This window comes from Oryctolagus cuniculus, chromosome 6 (assembly GCF_964237555.1).
Source record: "Oryctolagus cuniculus chromosome 6, mOryCun1.1, whole genome shotgun sequence".
In the NCBI taxonomy this organism is placed as follows: domain Eukaryota; kingdom Metazoa; phylum Chordata; class Mammalia; order Lagomorpha; family Leporidae; genus Oryctolagus; species Oryctolagus cuniculus.
This window is the reverse complement of record NC_091437.1, coordinates 21,146,313-21,164,296: the sequence shown is the minus strand read 5'-3', so window position 1 is coordinate 21,164,296 and position 17,984 is coordinate 21,146,313. Positions and strand designations below refer to the sequence as shown.

At 48.9% G+C, this 17,984-nt stretch overlaps 1 protein-coding gene across 4 annotated transcripts in view; it reads right to left on the bottom strand.

The window, feature by feature from the left end:
• Window positions 1-8,812: 8,812 nt before the first annotated feature.
• RAD50 (RAD50 double strand break repair protein) overlaps window positions 8,813-17,984 on the bottom strand; it is a 79,776-nt gene continuing 70,604 nt past the window's right edge. For 3 of the 4 annotated variants that reach the window (XM_051843300.2, XM_051843298.2, XM_051843299.2), the window contains exons 21-24: window positions 12,567-12,652; window positions 11,960-12,102; window positions 10,123-10,256; window positions 8,813-9,069 (exon numbers count right to left, since the gene is read on the bottom strand). In XM_051843300.2, the coding sequence (XP_051699260.1) occupies window positions 8,883-9,069; window positions 10,123-10,256; window positions 11,960-12,102; window positions 12,567-12,652 (550 nt within the window). In that variant the 3' untranslated portion in view covers window positions 8,813-8,882. 4 annotated transcript variants of the gene reach the window in all.

Sequence of the window (17,984 nt, the reverse complement as noted above, 5' to 3'; positions counted from 1 at the left end):
AATCTTAGTGTTACAATCTATGGTGCAGCTCCTCCAGCTCTCTTGAGGGTACAGCTTTGGTATTTGATCTGCTGTCCTTTTATTTTCAACCTTTATATCACTTTGAATTGTCTCTTATAGCCAGCATATACAGTTTTCCTCCACATTTATGGCTCTGTATCCATGGATTCAATCAGCTACAAATACAAAATATTTGGAAAAACATACTGTCTGTACAGAACACATGCAGACATTTTTCTTGTCACGGTTGCCTACAGAGTGGAGTAGGACTGCCGTCTTCCTAGAATTTACACTGGACTCGGTACTGTACGTAATGTAGAGACGGCTTGAGTTACATCAGACCATCTGCATGCGTAGTGTGCAAATGTGCCATTTTATATAAGGGACTGGAACATCTGTGGATTCTGGACCAAGCCCCCCTGGATATGTGGAATGGTACTAGTCGGATGGTGTTTGTGAAATCCGGCCCGCCAACTCCTGTTGTTCGTTAGTCTGCTTGTACTCGGTGTCATCAGTGATATGCAGGGTTCATGTCCGTCATGCAGCTGTTGTCTTCTGTCTCAGAGTGGCTTTCACCCCACGCCTGCCCCGAGTGGTTTGCTCCTGTATTAGAGATATTCTGTTACACCATCTTAATGTCCTTGTTTCTTTTAACAGAGGTTCTGGATTACAAACTAACATTACAGATAAATAGCAATATAATTTCTACTTCAAAGCTTCCGTATGGGTCTGTTTCTCCCCTTCCTAACGACAGCGACAGCAACCGTATTATACAAACAGGAAAGAGTGTGCTTTTCACGTGAATGCATCTTACTCTATATCGCAAGTCCACCTACATAGTATTACAGTTATCCCCAAACCCGTTCACAGCACATGGGCAGAGAGTTACAGACCAGACGCAGCTCTGCTCTCATGCTCCCTGTGTGTTTCCCTGTAGTGGGGCTGCTTATTTCCTCAAGTGGATTTTAGTCCAGTTTTCCTTTCATTGCATCCTAAAAGATCTCCCTTTATTCAAGATACTTCAAAAAGTTTGTGGAAAATGAAGTTAGAAGATGAGTTTATTTTGGTGCAAAAAGTTTTGGGGGCTGGTGCTGCGACATAGTGGGTAAAGCCACTGCCTGCAAATCCCGGCATCACATGTGGCCGCTGGTTCGAGTCCCGGCTGCTCCACTTCCGATCCAGCTCTCTGCTATGGTTTGGGAAAGCTGTGAAAGATGGCCCAAGTTCTAGGGCTCCCGTACCCATGTGGGAGACCCGGAGGAAGCTCCTGACTCCTGGCTTTGGATCGGCCCAGCTACAGCCATTGTGGCCATTTGGGGAGTGAGCCCCCAGATGGAAGACTCTCTGATTCAACTCTGCATTTCAAATAAACAATTTTTTTAAAAGTTAAAAAACCTACCAGTTTTGAAGTCTGTGCATATGATGAGCCTTGAAAAAGTTCATGGAAAATGTGTATTATGAAAAAACTTTGCATGCATTATTATCTTTTAATTCCATCTCCATGAACTTTTTGAATTTCCTCCATATTTCTTATAAGGCAAGTATGCTGGAGACAAATTACCTGAATTTTTGCTTCCTTGGGAAATTTTTTTTTTTTTTTTTTGAATGATGGTTTTGCTGGACACGGAAGTGAGCGACAGTCTGATTCAGCCCTGTAATGCCTGCGTCACCTCCCTGCTCTCAGGCCTCCACTGTTTCTGATGAGAAGTCAGTTGATAACTTATTGAGGGTCTCTTGCTCCTTTCTTTTGTTATTGTCAAGGTGTCTACGTTTTTGACAACTTGACCGTGGATGTCTTTGAGTGTATCCCCCTTAGAGATCATCCAGTTTCTTAAATAGGAAGATTAATGTTTTCATAACCAGAGAAGCGTAAGAATATTCTGCAGGTATTCCTCCTGCCCCTGCCTTTGCTCGTTGCTGGGCTCTGGTTGCGGTCGGCGTGTGCGGCTGGGGACTCGGACGTCTCTGGAGAGCCCTTGGTTCTCCTGCATTCCCCTTTCATTCATCAGGCTGGAGCCCCCTGACTGACCTGTCCGCAAGTTCACGGACTCTTCTGCAATTCAGATGCCCTTTGAGCTCCTCAGGACAATTTTTACTTTACCTACTATTGGTTTTTTTCAACTCCAGAATCTCAGTTTGGTTTTTGGCCATAATTTCTATCTCCTGAGTGATAGTCTCTTTTTGGTGATACATCATTCTTGTACTTTTTTTTTTTTGAATATTTATTTATTTATTTGAAAGGCAGAGTTAGAGAGAGGGAGAGAGAGGCAGGTAGGTAGGTAGGTAAGTCGGTTGGTCTTGCATTCGCTGGTTCACTCTCCAAATGGCCGCAGCAGCCGGGGCTTTGCCAGGCGGAAGCCGGGAGTCAGGAGCTTCTTCCTAGTCTGCCACCTGGGTGCAGGGGCCCAAGCACCCAGGCCATCTTCTGCTGCTATCCCAGGCAAATTAGCAGGCAGCTGGATCAGAAGTGGAACAGCCGGGACTCAAACCAGCACCCACATGGGATTTACCCACAGCACCACAGTGACAGCCCCTCTTGTACTTTGCTTCAATTCTTTAGACATGATTTCCTTTAGTTCCTATCAAACACAGTTATTATAGCTGATATTTAACGTCTTCCCCTAGGAAGTCTAATATTTGGGCCTCCTCAGCAATTTCTATTGACTGAATTTTTATTTTGTATGGGCCATATTTTCATGTTCTTTTGCATGTCTTGTAATTTCTTTTTGAAAACAGGATTTTTTTAAAAAAAATTAATTAGGCCGGTGCCGCAGCTCACTAGGCTAATCCTCCACCTTGCGGTGCCAGCACACCAGGTTCTAGTCCCAGTCGGGGCGCCGGATTCTGTCCCGGTTGCCCCTTTTCCAGGCCAGCTCTCTGCTGTGGCCAGGGAGTGCAGTGGAGGATGGCCCAAGTCCTTGGGCCCTGCACCCCATGGGAGACCAGGAAAAGCACCTGGCTCCTGCCATCGGATCAGCACGGTGTGCCGGCCGTAGCGCGCCGGCTGCGGCGGCCATTGGAGGGTGAACCAACGGCAAAGGAAGACCTTTCTCTCTCTCTCTCTCTCTCTCTCTCTCTCTCTCACTGTCCACTCTGCCTGTCAAAATAAAATTAATTAATTTGAAAGGCAGAGTTACAGAGAGGCAGACACAGAGAGAGAGAGAGATCGATCGATTGATCGATCGATCAGTTGATCAATCTTTTATCTTCTGGTTCACTCCCCAAATGGCATAATAGCCAGAGCTGTGCGGATCCGAAGCCAGGAGCCAGGAGCTTCTTCCGGGTCTCCCACGTGGGTGCAGGGGCCCACCTACACTGCTTTCCCAGGCCATAGCAGAGAGATGGATCGGAAGTGCAGCAGCCGGGACTTGAACCGGTGTTCATGTGGGATGCTGGCACTGCAGGCAGCGGCTTTGCCTGTTCTACCACAGCACCAGCCCAGGAAACAGGGTATTTTAAACAGTAAGTCAGTTCGGAAAATAGAAGACTTCTTCCCTCGGGCTTGTAACTCTTGATGCTAGTTTGTTTTGTGACTTTTGGACAAACTCTGCTTTGTCACATTTGGTTCAGTGAAGTTTCAGCTTAGTATTAAGCTAATAAGGATACACAGATTTCATGTCTTGAACCAGTAGTTTTTTTTTTTTTTTTTTTTTAAAGTTTGCACACACATGTGGTGTGGGTATGCTGGCTGGGCTGTCTGCATGCCTCAGCAGGCGGTTTACAGCTACACTGTAACCTCTGCTTCCTGCACCAGGAGGGTCTCCCGGTTGGCAGAGGTGAGAGCTTTGGGCTCCCTCTAGTCCCTGCAGCTGCTCGTGCTCTCCCAGACTCCCAGGAGTTTGCAGGAGCCTGGTCAGGCTCCCAGGGACGTGTTCCGCAGCTCTTCCTTTGAAGCGTCGGGTCAGCCGCTTGTCAGCCCCAGCTGGAGACGGTGCCCGAGACAGCACAGCGCAGCCTGAGCCAGCTGCCTTGCAGGTAGCGCAGTTAGCAGAGTTGTACGTGAGGTTAGGGAAGACTAGGCTCCAAGAATGGAGCTTTCCAGGCAGCTGTCAGAGGAGCGGAAGAATGGCAGTTCTCCGGGATGAGACCCGGGGAGCGCCGAGCCCATTCTTCCCCTCCCGTGGCTGCTGCTTTCCCAGACGCTCTAGTCAGGAGCCTACCACGGAGCCAGGAAGGGGCAGTGAGGTGAGGGCAGGTTGAAATGCCGCTGGCTGGGAGTCAGTGTGAGCCTTTACTAAATTGCCGAAAAAGTTGATTTTGACCATTTCTGCCAGTGTTGATTTTAAAGGAGAATTTTGGTGGTCTTCACCCTTAGAGAAGTAGAACTGCTTTATATATGAAAACGCTAAGTTTATAGGGATGCTTTCAATTTTTTTTAAAGAATATTTATTTATTTGAAACTCAGAGAGAAGGAGAGGCAGAGAGAAAGGTTTTCCATCTGGTTCACTCCCCAGTTGGCCCCAGTGGCCGGAGCTGTGCGATCAGAAGCCAGGAGCCAGCAGCCAGGAGCCTCCTCTCTGGGTCTCCCATGCAGCTGCAGGGGCCCAGGGTCTTGGGGCATCTTCTACTGCTTTCCCAGGCCATCGCAGAGAGCTGGATCGGAAGTGGAGCAGCCAGGACTTGAACCCGGCGCCCACATGGGATGCCGGCTCTGCAAGGTGGCGGCCTTACCCGCTCTGCCACAGCGCTGGCCCCTGGATGCTTTGCATTTGGTCAGAACAGCACAGGGTTCTGCGTGTCGCCTTTCCCCTTTCCTGATGGGCAGGCGTTTCTCCAGCCGTTCTTCGTGTATACAGTTTATGTCTGTCTGTCGGACTTCAGTGTCCGGATAGAACGAAAACACCCCTCCATGAGAAAGCTCAGTGGCTGCTGTGCTGGGAACAAACCGAGGGGAGCCAGACCCCACGCTGAGAGCAGATGCTTCCTGCGGTGGGGGTTTATCTGGGGAGGCAGGACCCGACTCCGGCTGTATTGTCAACGTTGAGCCCATAGTCCTAAGCTCATGGACTGGAAATGGGAAGTGAGATAAACCGGAGAGGCAGGGAAGACACCAAGAGTTTTGAACTGGGAAGCATCAGAAGGTAGCCGCCGTTAGCGGAACGCCTCTGAGAGGTGCAGGTTCTGCCCGGAAGGTGGTCGTGGTCCTCTCGGGTTTCATTTCCAAGTTACAGTGTGGACAGAGGGCAGCTATTCGTGGGTCCGACGCAGCAGAGAGCTGGCAGGGAGACCGACGGCCCACACACGGCTGACCCAGGAGCTCCAGGACTTCCGGTGTGCCCGCCTTCAGCCAGGGCTGCCCTCCTGGGTGTCTCCGCTGAAGGTTTCTCTCGTCTTCTAGTGACAGTTCGGGACGCAGCTCTGCGGGTGTGTTCTAGAACACAGGAGGGCGGTATATAGACACCCCCGGGCGGGGGGGGGGGGTCCTGAGGCAGAGTTAGCCAGATCCCCCAGTCCCCCTGAGGGGTTAACTGGTCACCCACTGGGTACCTGCTTCACAGCACGCCTGTCCGCGCTGACCTCTTCCCCGTACCATCCCTCCGGCCTCCCGGCCGTTTTTACTTCAGTGTCGTTCTGGGTTCTGCTCCTGGAGAACCCGCATTAGGACAGGAAGTGTGAAGCTGGGTCACAGAGTGAGCAGATGCAGAGCCGGGCGCAGCCTCCTCCTGATCCTGACGCCCACCGCCGCGCCAGCAGGGGAGGGGGACAAGGGAGCAGCCGAGGGAGCGCCTGAGGTGTGTGTGCACGAGTGTGTGCGCGCGCAGAGCTGGACTTGGGCGCCTCAGGCAGGACTGGGACTGGTGTATATGTGTGTGTGTGTATGTGTGTGTGTGTGTGCGCGCAGAGCTGGACTTGGGCGCCTCAGGCAGGACTGGGGGCTGCCAGGCACATGTGAGGGCAGGGGAGGGCAGTGTGCGGAAGGCGACACTGTGACAGGGTGCGGAATGTAAGCCCTGGGGGAGAGGAGTGGACTGGGGAAGAAGTGGGACAAATTGGTAGAATCCGTGGATTGGAACCGCTGGTGGAAGTGCTGGTGAAGAGCAGCTTAGCGCCGGGTGACGGTGCCTGCGACATCGTCATTGGAGGGCCTGGGCTCTAGAGTGAAACCGTGGAGTCTGCGCTGAAGAGCAGGGGGCCGAGGCCGGGCTTCTCAGCCACAGGTGTGAGATGGGCCCTGGGGGGACGCGGGACTGAGCCCTGAAGTCCTCAGGGAGGGCGAGTGGACAGGCCGGGGGCACAGGAGACAGCGAGGAGGTTTTTCTGGAACACCGGTATTTGCTGTGTGGCAAGCGGTTGTAAGCAGTTTACAAACAGGCCGTTTCATCTCCGGAGCAGCCCGCCACGGCAGGATCATGTTTCCTACTTTTTCAGACACAGAGCAAAAGCTGCTAACCTGTCCCAGGCCTCACAGCTTTGAGCGGTGGCGCCAGGACACGAGCCCAGCATTCTGGTTCCTTCCTAACCTTCACACCGCGATGCTGGCTGGCTGTGCCAAGTGTGTGGGGGGAGGCATCCTACGGAGAACGATCTAGAAGCAGCCATGTCCCCCTCCCCGCCCACGGAACTGCGGGGCTGGGGCTGCCAGCGGCCTCTCCCCAGAGGGCTGCATTGTGCAGGGGAAGCGAGTCTGCAGCTGGCAAGCCCTGTTTCTTCACTGCCTGTGTGCCGCGTTGCCTTTGTTGTTGTTCCTGTTGCTGTGACCGGCGCTTTCGGAAAAATGCTGACACAGGTATCTGGTCTTAATCCTTAGTGGGAGATGTTTAGCTTTTTGTTATTAAGATACCTTTCTTTCTTTTTTTTTTTTTTTTTTTTTTTTTTTGACAGGCAGAGTGGACAGTGAGAGAGAGAGAGACAGAGAGAAAGGTCTTCCTTTTCCGTTGGTTCACCCTCCAATGGCAGCTGAGGCCGGCGCGCTGTGGCCGGCACACCGTGCTGATCCGATGGCAGGAGCCAGGTATTTCTCCTGGTCTCCCATGGAGTGCAGGGCCCAAGGACTTGGGCCATCCTCCACTGCACTCCCTGGCCACAGCAGAGAGCTGGCCTGGAAGAGGGGCAACCGGGACAGAATCCGGCGCCCCGACCGGGACTAGAACCCGGTGTGCTGGCGCTGCAAGGTGGAGGATTGGCCTAGTGAGCCGCGGCGCCGGCCGATACCTTTCATTCTGAGGTCATGACAAATAACAAAGTAAAATACTCTTTGCTGGGCTGGCGCTGTGGCGCAGTAGGTTGATCCTCCACCTGCAGCGCCAGATCCCATATGGGCACAAGTTCTAGTCCCGGCTGCTCCTCTTCTGATCCAGATCTCTGCTGTGACCTGGGAAAGCAGTAGAAGATGGCCCAAGTGCTTGGGCCCAGCACGTAGGAGACCTGAGAGAAGCTCCTGGCTTCAGATCGGCACAGCTCCAGCCACTGCAGCCATCTGGGGAGTGAACCAGCGGATGGAAGAGCTTTTTCTTTGTCCCTCCCTCTCAATACCTGTAACTCTACCTCTCAAATAAATAATCTTGAAAAAAGGGGGAGAAAATTAAATACTCTTTGCCAAATGAAGCATTCATCAGGGCTTGGGGTGCTGCCTTGTCTCAGCTGCCCCGTGGCTGTCTGAGGACCACTGAGAAAGATTAATTTCTGACATTGTTGCATTGCTGGGGGAGGAACTCCTTGGTTACTGTTGGTTACTTTGCAGGTTTGCTATCGGATCTGACTAGAATCGACTCGTTCTTGCTCAGTTCGGGAACCCATGGCCCAGTGCTCCGAGATGGAGCCGTGTTCCTCTCTCGATGCGCAAGTTCGGTAAGTGTGAAAGTTTAGTTTGTGAGGCTCGAAGTGTCAGGGGAAGGGCTTTGGTGTGGGCAGGAAGCAGGGGGCGGCGTGGGAACACAGGCCTCGTGCAGGGCTGGGTGAGGTCTGGACCAATCCTTCTCATCCAGCCGTCTTCATGGGAACCACTGAACACACAGAATATGACGGAAGCAACTTTCCTCCATTCGCTCAAGGGTAGCGCGTAACTGGTATCATTTTAGGTGCACAGAATCTGATGTCAGCTAGCAATTCCAGGAAGTATGATTGCGCTTTTAATAGGATTCGGGTCTGTAGTGAGCACGTCACCTGCCCTGTCCATGTCAGGTTGGACCCTAGTAGGAGCAAGTCCTGACTCTGAGGAACCTTCCACAGTGAACGCCCCTTGGAGCGGAATCCGGATCAACCAGAGCCCTGCACAGAACACAGGATGGATGCAGAGGGGGGCTGGAGACTTCGTGACACAGTTCAGGAAGCGAAGAGGAAGCCTTGGACTTGGCCAGACTTTTGGGAGTTGGATACACAGTGTGGGCGTTCCTCAGTCGAGAGGCCCAAGGCAGGATGCCTGTCTTGAAGGGATGTGTAGGAGGTAGGTGATGGGTATTTGACTGGGGTGGGGAACCTTTTTTCTACCAAGAGCTGTGTGGAAATTCATACATCATTCATGGGCCAATATAAAATTCTTGACTTAGAAATGAGCCTGCTACGGAGTTACTGAATTTTGAGCTCACTGAGTGATTTCCAGGGCCTTCCCCACCCTGAACCTAGATGAGTACTAAGGTTCCTGTCAAACCCCGAGACCCCACTCAGCTGCTTCAGATAGCAGTTAGGAAACCAAGGCCTAAAGGGAGGCCACTTGCTGATGTATAAAGCAGAGGCAGAGCCGGATGCTATAACTGTGTCAGTTCCAGTCATCCTCAGCTACTGCCAACTCGGCTGTTCAGAAAATCATGCGAGGGAGTAAATTCCCAGTGATTGACACCAAAGTCCTAACTTGTTAACAGCAGTGAGAAGCACCTTCGTACAGAATGTATTTTATTATTGATTCAGCCGACAGAGGACACAAGGTCTTCGGCATTTAAGTGATTTTAATGAACGTACGACCCCAGGGAGTTCATGTTGTACCTCACGATCTCTGAGCACTGATCGATGTTCTTCTTGATCCTGTAGAACTTCTCCACATATTCAGAGCGTCCTAAAAGCTCCACAAAATCTTCATCATGAGTGATTACCAGGAGCTGGAAGTTACGCTGCTGGGAGCGACTTTTTATTATCCTGAAAAAAAAAAATGTAGAATATTTTGTTAACCAAGACTTTGTTAACCAAATGGATTTCATTTGAGAAAGCCATTGCAGACCCTGCCAGACACATAAATTCATGCTTATAGCTTTTCCTGTGCCTCAGGCCGCCCTACAGGAAGTGGAGGGAGGGCCGGGTGGCCCCAGGCTTCTAGCTCAGCCAGGGTGGAGTGCCCTCCACCTCTCCAGGCGTGGCCTGATGCCTGGCTTAGGCGCAGGTAAGGGCACACGCACTCGAGTCTACTAGATGGCAAAGGTTCTTCTGACTGAAGCAGGTGAACTGTTAGTTTTCCTGGACACCTAAACTGCTCCACTTCGGGAGGCGCCTGACCATTCCCTCAGCAGGGATTTCCCTGACCTGTTACTCGTTTTCTCTAGAAGAAAAGTCTTCAAATAATCAAGACACTACAGGTAAGGGGAATAACGCGGCCTTCTCAGGAGCCAGGTCTACTCAGAATTCTGCCATCACCAGTTGCTGGATGCATCACTGCTGTGACACACGGGGCCCTGAGTGGGTGGAGTGGGCGCACTCTTGCTCAGTAATCAGCGACAAGGCTGACCCGAAAGAATTTTTCTTTTAACCACTGTTGATCCCTTGCTTGGCGCTGGATGCTCTTGAGGTTACACGGGGTACAGCAAGCTGACACCGTCTTCTACCTGGGGGCAAGTGCCTGCCAGCACAGTCCTCCTCCTGGTTGGTCACATGTGAAAACCTGGGGAGACCATCCCAAGCCCACTGCGACCACCCAGGGATGTCTTCACGACAGTGCGGTTCCTCTGCTGGGTTTACAGGAAAACCAAGCCAATCCAGGAACCACGAGCTGTGACTTTGTGAGAACGCGGGAAAGTGCAGATGGCGTCTGCAGCCGCTGGCCGGCATCTCGCTCCTTTCTGAGGGACCTGAAGAGTTGCTGTCGAAAGGAAAATCCCGGGGCCTGGCACCAACTGCCTTCCCCACAAAGGCTCTGTCTAGGGGGGCTCCAGCCCAGAACGCACCGATCACAACCTGTCCCCAGCGTGGGATACTTACTCCACCAGAGCATGCGCCAGAGATTCAATGTTCTCTCGGTCAAGGTTGGTCGTGGGCTCGTCCAAAGCAAGGATGCCGCAGTTGAGGCAGAACGTTTCAGCCAGGGCCAGGCGGATGATGAGGGAGGCTAAGACCTGGAAAAACGCCGAGTGAGACGTCTCCCTCCCCAGGCCTCCTGCTCACGGCTGCAGGCACGATCCCTCTCAAAGCGGGGTGATATCCCAAGGGTACTGATGGTAGGGAATCACTGGCCCTTTAGGGCACCTGGCCCTGTAGCCCCTCCAGGAGCGAAACCATCACTCCATTCTCTCCACCCATCATTAACGATGCTGATCACACACCCCAAACACATCCACTCTAACAAACTGGAAATTGGAGGCCTGATACAGATGTGTGGCCATTTATCTGAAACTCTTAATCTCATTAAGGGTCTACGATGAACAATCTTAAAAATTCTTGCCCTAGCTACTACAGACAGATTACCTTTCTCCCCTAGGGAGTGGGCTGCTGACTAGACAGTAGACACTTGCCTCAGCCACCCAGGCAGGCCAGATTACAAAAGGAGGGGCCTCAGTTGCCTCTTCGGATGACAGACACTTCCTTCTTACCTGTGACTCCCACCACTGCCAGCCCGCCCACCACCCATCACGTGTGCAGCATCAGGCTGGCCGCTTGGGCTTCAACAAAAACCTGCAGAGGGAGGGTGGATGCTCTGTGCTCTCGCTACGCCAAGGAGGTAATCTTCCCTTGGAGAAGCGGCAGAAAATCTACTTTCGCTCAGAAAGTATTTTTAATTCATGTTGAAACACTATGTATTTCTATGTATAATTACCACTAAAAATCACCAAAGCAAGCAGTAATACTGATTATAGATGACAAATGTGTCATTTTTGCAGAGCTGGATTTAGATAGTAATCTGCAGAGGTCTTAAGTCTGTATCGGCTGTCTAGGCTAACATAAGCAAAAACTGGAAACTCCGAGAATACTCAGTCTTAGGACTGAAAGACGTTCAGAGCCCCAGGGTGATGACCTGCTGCTACCCTGCAGCGTCCTCGGTGCAGAAGGCCCTCACCTGTCCGCAGGGTGCTGGGCCCATTTTTCTCACATCCTGACTTGCCTCCTTGCCTCTTGTAGAGTAGCTGGCCTGACCTAGCCGAGTTTGTTTGCACCAGGGTACTTGATAAGTTTACTTTGGTGCAAAAATGCTGATCCATGCACAGCTTTGTCCTAATATGTATGTCCCATGTACCACTTGGAGACATGTGTAGATGGCAGAGGGACCTGGGGCAATCTCCAGGCCACTGACTGGCAGATGTCTGGCCTCTGAGGCACCATCTTGTCAACAAGGCTCTGTGACCAATGGCCAAGCCTCATCTGACTCCACCCACGATCTGGTTTGCTAGTTTTGTCATGTCACTGCTTCTGAAACACACTCCTGCCCCCTTTGACCACTGAAATCAGGATGCATCCTAGGTGCAACTGCATTTTTTTTCTTTATTGGTAGCACATTAAAAAATGATCTATCTTCTACGTGATGACATAGTGTGCGTACTTGGATGAGGAGGGTGGTGTTGGCTTCCTGTTCCTCATCTAGCCTCTCCTGTGACACTGTTCCAGGCCCTACTCTTAGAAGCCCCCTTGACATGCGACTGAAGAAGCCACTGACAACGATGGTGGCTGAGTCGGATTCACTTTACACGCATCAAGGGTGCTGTCAGGGGTGTCCCACTCACGGGTAGCCTTAGGTGGGGTGTGTGTGCGCGCGCACTGCACTGCCAGCTGTCTGTCGCTGGTGTCCTCTGTGCAGCCTGGCTCTCTAGGTTCCTGAGGCACCTGCCTTTTGTCCGGCACTGCATCGTCCTCGCATATCCAAGGCCGTGTCTCCCTTCAGCATCACCACACGGTAGTTGTAATTCCGCCTTTTATCAGAAGCTGATACGTTTTCATCAGCATCAGAGCGAATTTCTATATATTCAATATCTGACACAGAAAGAAGAATATTTCTGAGCAACCTACATTTATGGGGTACCCATTTCCCCAACTGGGAGGACTCTGGGGCCTGGTGGTCCAGCCAGAAGTGATTGAGATGCCCCAAGCAAGCCTCAGCCTCAACATGGTCTTTCTTGGTTCCCTGTGAAGGGTTTCTTCTGGATGGCTCTCCTCTTAACGGCATTTGGGTTTACCCCATCTCTGCTACAACAGAATCAGCCAAGCATCAAGTCTACCACAGCCAAATACGAAAGTCCTGTGAGGCTCTGGGAATAGAAAGCTTTGCATTTTCTTTCTGCTGAGAGATGTTGTCAAGATAAGAATTCTTAGAAAATTTCAAAGAGATACTCAGAAAGGGGCACAGGGAGGGATCCCCGGATGATGAGAGGTCCCATGGGAGGAGCTACAGAAGGGGCTTTTGGAAAAGGCATTCGGGAAGACCATGTGCTCATTACCTTGTCCACGGTAGGTACTTCGCCAAAGATCACGAATAATCTTGTTGATTTCTTCCATTTTCATACTGTGAAATTTCATTATTGCTCTAGAAAAGGAAGTCATTGGTATTTTAGTAGATAAACAATATGTATTATTTATATACAAGATACAGAATTATAGTACATTTTAAAAACATACTGATGTAAGTAACAGTAACTTTTCCAATATTTTCAATGATCAAATGTACTAAAAGCTAGGAGCAAAAACCTTGCTGTTGGGCTGTTACTGAAGACCACCTGCACACTGCCCGTCTTCACTGCACAGCACAGCTGGCAGCGGATGTCTCTGAGGCCGTTGGGCTCCAGGAGACCTTCTAGACAGCCGCAGTGAGTGGCAGGAAGGCTGGATGTTATCCAGGGGAAGCGAGCGGTTTCTGGAAACTGCTGCCATCAGGCTTAGCAGGTGCTGCTTTTACTCCCGAGATCTGTCCAACCAGAAGCGCTGGTTCTGGAGGGTGACGTAGGGGCTTAAGCGGAACTGAATCAGTTTTCTTCTGCCTTCCTAACACAGATTCAAAATTCCTAGTTCTAAACATGTGTATTAACTTAGGTCTGGTCTTTAAGGTGGCAGTTTCTAAGCATTAAAAAGGGAAGGTTTATAGAAACAAAATTTGTCTGTAAAAATCTAACATTGTTCCTACTATAGTCACTGTTCATCAAAAAGCACTGGGGTTCTTTGGAATCTGGTTTGTGAACTAACAAATGTTGTACCAGTGATAAGAAGGCAAATACCACTGCCATCACCACACAGAGGATGTGAGGTGGACGGACTTCCATTGCAGGCCTCTTATCTGATATATATAAAAAAAGAAACCAAACGTAATGCTACAACTGCCTCTGCAGAATCATTTCATGATCTTCTGGTTCACCAGCCCAAGAGAAATGACTCAACATAAATACATTAAGTATCAGATGAAGGACTGCGAAGTACTAAAGACTGAAGAAAAAGAAAAAAAGAGACCACGCTCTGCTGCCTGACAAGAATGCAACACGTCTCCATCGTCTAATTGTTCATCTCTGCCTCACACTTTGTGCTTTTTCCAAAAAGAGAAAACATCTCAGTACGTCTATAAAAAATAACACAGATACAGCTCATAATATGCTCATGTGAGTCCTGTTAAAGCCTGCCTTTCCATAGCTCTCATATCCTGATCCTGATTTTCTGGTTTTTAGATTTATTTATTTATTTGAAATGCAGAGTTACACAAAAAGGGAGCGACACAGAGCAAAAAGCTTCCATCCTCTGGTTCACTCCTCAAATGGCTCTAACGGCCAGGGCTGGGCCAGGCTGAAGCCAGGAGTCAGGAGCTTCTTGGGGTCTCCCATGTGGGTATAAGGGTGCAAACACTTGGGCCATCTTCCGCTGCCCTCCCAGGTGCATTAGCAGGGATCTGGACTGGAAGTGAAGGAGCCAGGACTCAAACAGGCGCCCATATGGGATATGAGCCTCACAGGCAGCGGCTTACCCACTACACCACAGCACTGGCCCCAAGTTTTGTTTTGTTTAAATCATTCAGAAAGATCAGGATCAGAGGCCAGTGCTATAGCACAACAATTTAAGCTGCTGCTGTGACACTGGCATCCCATAAGAGCAAGTACTAGATAGTTCACTTCCAATTCAGCTCCCTGGTCACATACTTGAAAAGGCAACAGAAAATGACTCAGGTGACTGGGCCCTGGCCACCCACGTGGGACACCTAGATGGAGCTCCAAGCTCCTGGCTTTGGCCTGGCCCGGCCCCAGCCATTCCAGCCTCTTGGTGAATGAACCAGCAGATGAAATAACTCTTAGTACCCTTCTGTAACTCTGCCTTTCAAATAAGTAAAATAAATTTTTAAAATAAAAAATCTTGGCCGGTGCCGCGGCTCACTAGGCTAATCCTCTGCCTTGTGGCACCGGCACACCGGGTTCTAGTCCCGGTCGGGGTGCTGGATTCTGTCCCGGTTGCCTCTCTTCCAGGCCAGCTCTCTATGTGGCCCGGGAGTGCAGTGGAGGATGGCCCAAGTTCTTGGGCCCTGCACCCCATGGGAGACCAGGAGAAGTACCTGGCTCCTGCCATCGGATCAGCGTGGTGCGCCGGCCGCAGCATGCCAGCCGTGGCGGCCATTGGAGGGTGAACCAACGGCAAAAGGAAGACCTTTGTCTCTCTCTCTCACTCTCCACTCTGTCAAAAAATAAAAAATAAATAAATAAAAAATCTTTCCATTCCAGTTAAAAATCTTCAGCAGCTAACATAAAAGCACTGCCAGTGTAGACAGTGGGCGCCGGCAGGGCAGAGGTGACTAAGGTACGTGTACACTGTCTTCCAGGGTGCCCTGTGCGGCAGGCTGGCAGGTCTAGACCCTGCACCAGAGGAAGAAGCTCTAGTCCAGAGAGAGAGCTAGTGCCACCGTGGGAGGGGAGCTGTCTGCAAGGTGAGCCCCTGTCTCTGCAGTGCCGAGTTCACAGCGGCACACAAAGGGGCAGCGCTGCAGTAGCTACAGTGACTGAGCTGAGGGGCACGATGGTAAGAGTGGTTATTGATGACTTTTTACCTTATGTAAGACTCAGCGATGCTAAATGGTCATATATCACTTCATTAAATCCTTTCAACAATATGCAGTTAGATTTTGTTACTCCATTAACAAAAACTTGAAATTACTAATTTCAAATATCAATTTGAAATACTAATTTGCCCACGGTCAAAGAAAAATGGCTAGACAGTACTTGAAATGACAGTTAAAACTGAAAAAGCAATCAAAATTCCATCTTTTGAAGTCTCCAGACTCAGCTTTATGAGTGAATGTTAGCAAATCTTAAAGATTTATTATACAGCAAGGAAAAACCTAAGTAACAACCACAAAAGAAGAAGTACAGGCCTATTTTGCTTATAAATATTGATAAACATTCTGAATAAAACCAAGTTTAGTAGTAAGGGCATCAAAAAGAATATAAAATAATCAAAGTGTCTGAATAGTACAACGTAGGCGAAAAATTCAGTAACTGTCTCTTTTATTGAGACAATAAACTGTCTCAAGAAAAAGCAAAAGGAAAAGCATTCGATAAAATCTGACACTGAGTTTTGAACAACTCTCCAGTAAGTGAAAAGCAGAAGGAACTTCTCTACTCTGACAAAACGCAGTTTCAGGCAGCCACAGCAGCCAGCAGCCAGCTTAAAACACACAGCTATCCTGAAAACCTGCAATGTCTGCAGTCAATACAACTGCTGCCTGAGAAAGTTAAATAAAATCAACTCAACAGTTAAGACCAAGAAGGCAGCCAACTCCAATGGGAAAGACAACAGAAAAAAAGAATCTTATCCACAGTGACAATAAAAACTATAACCTGGAAGAAAGCTATAAAACTTTACTCTCAATGGGACAAAAATAACTGAAGAAATAGGAGACACTCAGAGCCCAAAATTAGAGAGGCAGAGAGAGGTCTTCCATCCACTGGTTCACTCCCCAGATGGCTGCAATAGCCTGAGCGGTGTCCATCCAAAGCCAGGAACTTCTTTGGGGTCTCCCACATGGGTGCAGGACTTGAGACATCTTCTGCTTTCCCAGGCCATACCAGAGAGCCATGTCGGAAGTAGAGCAGCTTGGACTCGAACTGGCATCCACATGGGATGCTGCACTGTAGGCAGAGGCTTTATCCACTGTGTCACAGTGCCATCCACAAACCCACAAATTCTAAAGCAGGGTATGCATTGTGGTGCAGTGGGTTAAGCTACTGAGTGCTGGTTCAAGTCCCTGCTGCACCACTTCTGATCCAATTCCTTGCTAATTCACCTGGAAAGCAGAGAGTGAAGTGCTTGGGCCCCTGCCACCCACATGAGAGATGTGGATGATGTTCCAGGCTCCTGGCTTTGGCCTGGCCCAGCCTTGTGGAATGAACCAGTAGATGGAAGATCTCTTTTTCTCTTGCTCTATCTCTGTAACTCTGTCTTTCCACATAAATAAATTTTTTAAAAGGGTACGAGCTTTTTTTTTTTTTTAACTTCAAATATAAGAGAGAATGCAAAGAATACAATCATAGTACTGGGCACAAACAAATGAAATAGTTGGTGGATACAGAATCTCATCACATACAGAACTCTGTGTAACATTTCAAATCAATTGGAAAGGTTTCAAAAGGGTTAGAAAGGTGAAAAAAATTAATTATCGGTACTATTTACCAAATTCCAAGCAAATCAAAAGGAATAAAATTTAAATACAAGAAAAGTAAATCGTAAGAAAACGTTTTCAGAACCTTAGGATTGGGGCAAGCACTGCGGTGCAGCAGGTAAAGCCTCTGGTTTGGGCACTGGCTGGAGTCAGCTGCTGCTCTTCTAATCCAGCTCCCTGCTAATGCAACTGAGAAAGCAGCAGAAGATGCCCAAGTATTTGGCCCCCTGTACCCACATGAGGGACCCGGATGAAAACTCCTGGCTCTTGGCTTTGGATTGGCCTAGCTCTAGCCATTGTGGCCATTTGGGGAGTGAACCAGTGGATGGAATATCGATATCTCCTGTTAACTCTGCCTTTCAAATCAAATCAATCAATCAAAAAAGAAAAGGATTAGGAAGGACTTTGTAATTGAGGCACAGAATTGAGAAACTACAATTAAAAATGCTAAAGACTGACTAAATACAAAAAGTCATAAATGATACTATAAAGTAAAGACAAATGACAAATTTTGAGTGGTTATGTGTAATATGTTTGAAAAGGATTACTATCTAGAATCTGCAGGAAATTAACACATAGAACCAAGACAACCTAGTAGGAAAATAGGCAGAGAAAAATGAGTAGCCAGTTCTCTGAGAAGAAATACAAAGAGCCAGCATATGAAAAGACATTTAACTCTACATGGCAGTGAGAACATTTCTTATGCAAAAGATTGCCAAAATTTTAAATGGCTAATAAAATGCAAACATGGAAATGGTCACTTCTATATACTTTTGGTGGAAACCAATTTTGTGTTTCTGGAAGGCAATTCAGCACTAACAAAGACACACATCCCCTCTGACCCAGTAACACGATCTAAGCAGCTATCTTTGTGGTGCATCTGCACAAGTGGGCAAAGACACACAGTGCAGCATAAGCTTTAGAAGCAAACATTTAAAAACTTCCTACTCTATCCACCAGCGGCTAATAAAGTAGGAAAATCCATGTTACAGAATATTATCCAGCTATTAAAAATTATAATAAAGGGCTTACATATTTGAACACAAAAGATTTGCATCCTGTGTTAGGTGGGAAAAAAAAAGAAAAGAAAAATCCCTATAGGGTGGTATCATTCACAAAAAACTAGAAAAGCTTTGTGCAAATTCCATGCACAGGCACAGTGAAAGGAAATGAAAACATGCCACTGAAGCAGTAACACATGCACAATCAATGTTGGACACTGTTACTGTCATCA